The sequence below is a fragment of the Lagopus leucura genome, unplaced genomic scaffold (assembly GCF_019238085.1).
Source record: "Lagopus leucura isolate 7727_CA_CO unplaced genomic scaffold, USGS_WTPT01 252-0_obj-0_obj, whole genome shotgun sequence".
In the NCBI taxonomy this organism is placed as follows: Eukaryota; Metazoa; Chordata; class Aves; order Galliformes; family Phasianidae; genus Lagopus; species Lagopus leucura.
In genome coordinates this window covers 1-1,965 of record NW_024968254.1, presented here as the reverse complement: position 1 = coordinate 1,965, position 1,965 = coordinate 1, and the positions used below count along the sequence as shown (strand labels likewise).

General features: G+C 75.0%; 1 protein-coding gene across 1 annotated transcript in view; it reads left to right on the top strand.

Moving 5' to 3' along the window:
- The window catches only part of LOC122193569 (drebrin-like), a gene marked incomplete at its 3' end in the record, with an annotated part of 3,555 nt that extends 1,597 nt beyond the window's left edge, over positions 1-1,958 (top strand). Inside the window, exons 5-11 of the mRNA XM_042894405.1 lie at positions 60-197; positions 279-356; positions 425-576; positions 698-752; positions 1,110-1,184; positions 1,261-1,393; positions 1,464-1,958. Coding sequence (XP_042750339.1) covers positions 60-197; positions 279-356; positions 425-576; positions 698-752; positions 1,110-1,184; positions 1,261-1,393; positions 1,464-1,958 — 1,126 coding nt within the window. The remainder of the gene's footprint in view (positions 1-59; positions 198-278; positions 357-424; positions 577-697; positions 753-1,109; positions 1,185-1,260; positions 1,394-1,463) is intronic.
- Positions 1,959-1,965: the final 7 nt, after the last annotated feature.

The window sequence follows — 1,965 nt, the reverse complement described above, 5'->3', positions numbered from 1 at the left end:
GGGATGCAAGGGTGGCTCGGGGCGCTGTGGGGCCGACGCTGGCCCCATCCCACTGCCAGGAGGCCACCGCCGTGCTGAGCGCCCGTCGTGCCGAGGAGGTGACGCAGGAGGGGCTGAGCCGCGTGCTGGCACAGCTGGCCCCCGCCGCAGCCCCGAGCAGCAGGAGGCCCCCCCCGGCAGACGGCGAGGAGTTGGTGGTGAGCGGGGCGGGGAGGCGGCGGCGGACGGGGGGTCCGTGCGGGTGCCGCGATGCGCCCTGAGCCCCGCCGCTGCCGTAGGGCACCAACTACCGTAAGACCAACCCGGCGTTGGAGATCCGCCGCACCAAACGGGACTCCTTCTGGGCGCAGGCGGAGGTGAGGGGCGGTGGGTGCCGGGGGGGGGGAGGTGCGGGGTCCCATCCCGCTGAGTCCCTGCGGTGCAGCGCGAGGAGGAGCAGCGGAAGGAGGAGGAGCGGCGCCGGGCGCTGGAGGAGCGCAGGAGATGGGAGAGGGAGCGCATGGAGGAGGAGCGCAGGGACGCGGCGGAGCGCGAGCGGCGCTGCAGGGAGAAGGAGCAGCGCATCGAGGAGCAGCGGTGAGGCGGGCGGCTCCGAGCCCAGCACCCATGGGTGCCCGCAGTCCCGCGGGTGCCCGCAGTCCCGTGCCCGGCACCTGGAGGCGCAGCCGGTGGCGGCGCTGAGCTCCCATCCCCGCAGGAAGGAGCAGGCGCGGATAGAGGCGGAGGAGCGCAGGAAGGAGCAGCAGCGATGGGTGCGTGGGGCTGCGGGATTCAGTTCTTGATGGAGAGCGATGAGGGGCTGGAACAGCCGCCCAGAGGGGCTGCGATGCCCCGTCCATCCCTGGAGGTGTTCAGGGCCAGGCTGGATGGGGCCCTGGGCAGCCTGGGCTGCTGTGCAATGGGGAGGTTGGTGGCCCTGCGTGTGGCGGGGGGTTGGAGCTTCGTGATCCCTGCTGTCCCTTCCAACCCGGGCCGTGCTGTGATTCTGGGATGGAGAGGCGCCACACGGTGCTGCGTCCACACCGCGTCCCCATCGCCGCGTCCCCGTCACCCACGTCCCCATCCCCGCATCCCCATCCCTGTCCCCCCATCCGTCCCCATCCCCGCAGGAGCAGCAGCAGCGTGAGCACGAGGCGGCAATGCGGGATCGCTTCCGGCGCAGCGAATCCATTGAGAAGGCGGCGGTGAGTGGGGCGGGGGGCCGCTGTGGGGGGAGCGCCGGGGGGGGTCTGCGCACCACAACGACCCCCGGTGCTGCAGGAGGCGGCCGTGCTGGTGGCTCAGCGGACGCAGAACCCGCGGGACTTCTTCCGGCAACGGGAACGCGCGGGATCCACCTCGGGCAGCACCTCGGGCACCGCGCTGCCCGCCGGCCCGCTGGGCACACGGCCCGGTATGTGGAGGGACGGGGAGGGGGGGGGCCGGGGGTCCCCGGTGGCTGTGAGCTGACCGTGCTTCCCCAGGCGCCCGCCGCCCCTTCCTGCGGTACCAGCGCAGCCTGACCGAGTCCGCCTTCATCTTCCGCCGCCCGGAGACTCCCGCTTCGCCCACCGCCCCCGATCCCGGTGCCTTCCAGGCTGCGGCTCCCCCCAGCCCCCGCCGACCCCCGGGGACTCCCCCCGGCCCGGCCGGGGTTGGGCCTCCGCACGCCGGTAGCCCCGTAGGGACGTGGCGCCCACCCTGTGCCGCCTTGGGGAGCCCTCCGAGACCCCCGGGGGCCGGGACTCCGTCTCCCATCAGCCCCCCCGGGCCCCCTGCCAGCCCCTCCCGGCTGCAGAGCCCCCCCGGCCCTCCTGGATCGGGGCCCCCAGACGGCACTCGCAGAACGGAGCCTCTGCCCCCCAGCAGCACTTCAGGGCTGGGCCCCCCCAGCAGCACCGCCGGGGGGCCGCCGCCCCTCAGCCCCCCCCGGCAGCCCCCCACCGGCACCGTGGAGGACGAGGCTCTGCCCCTGCCCAGCCCCCC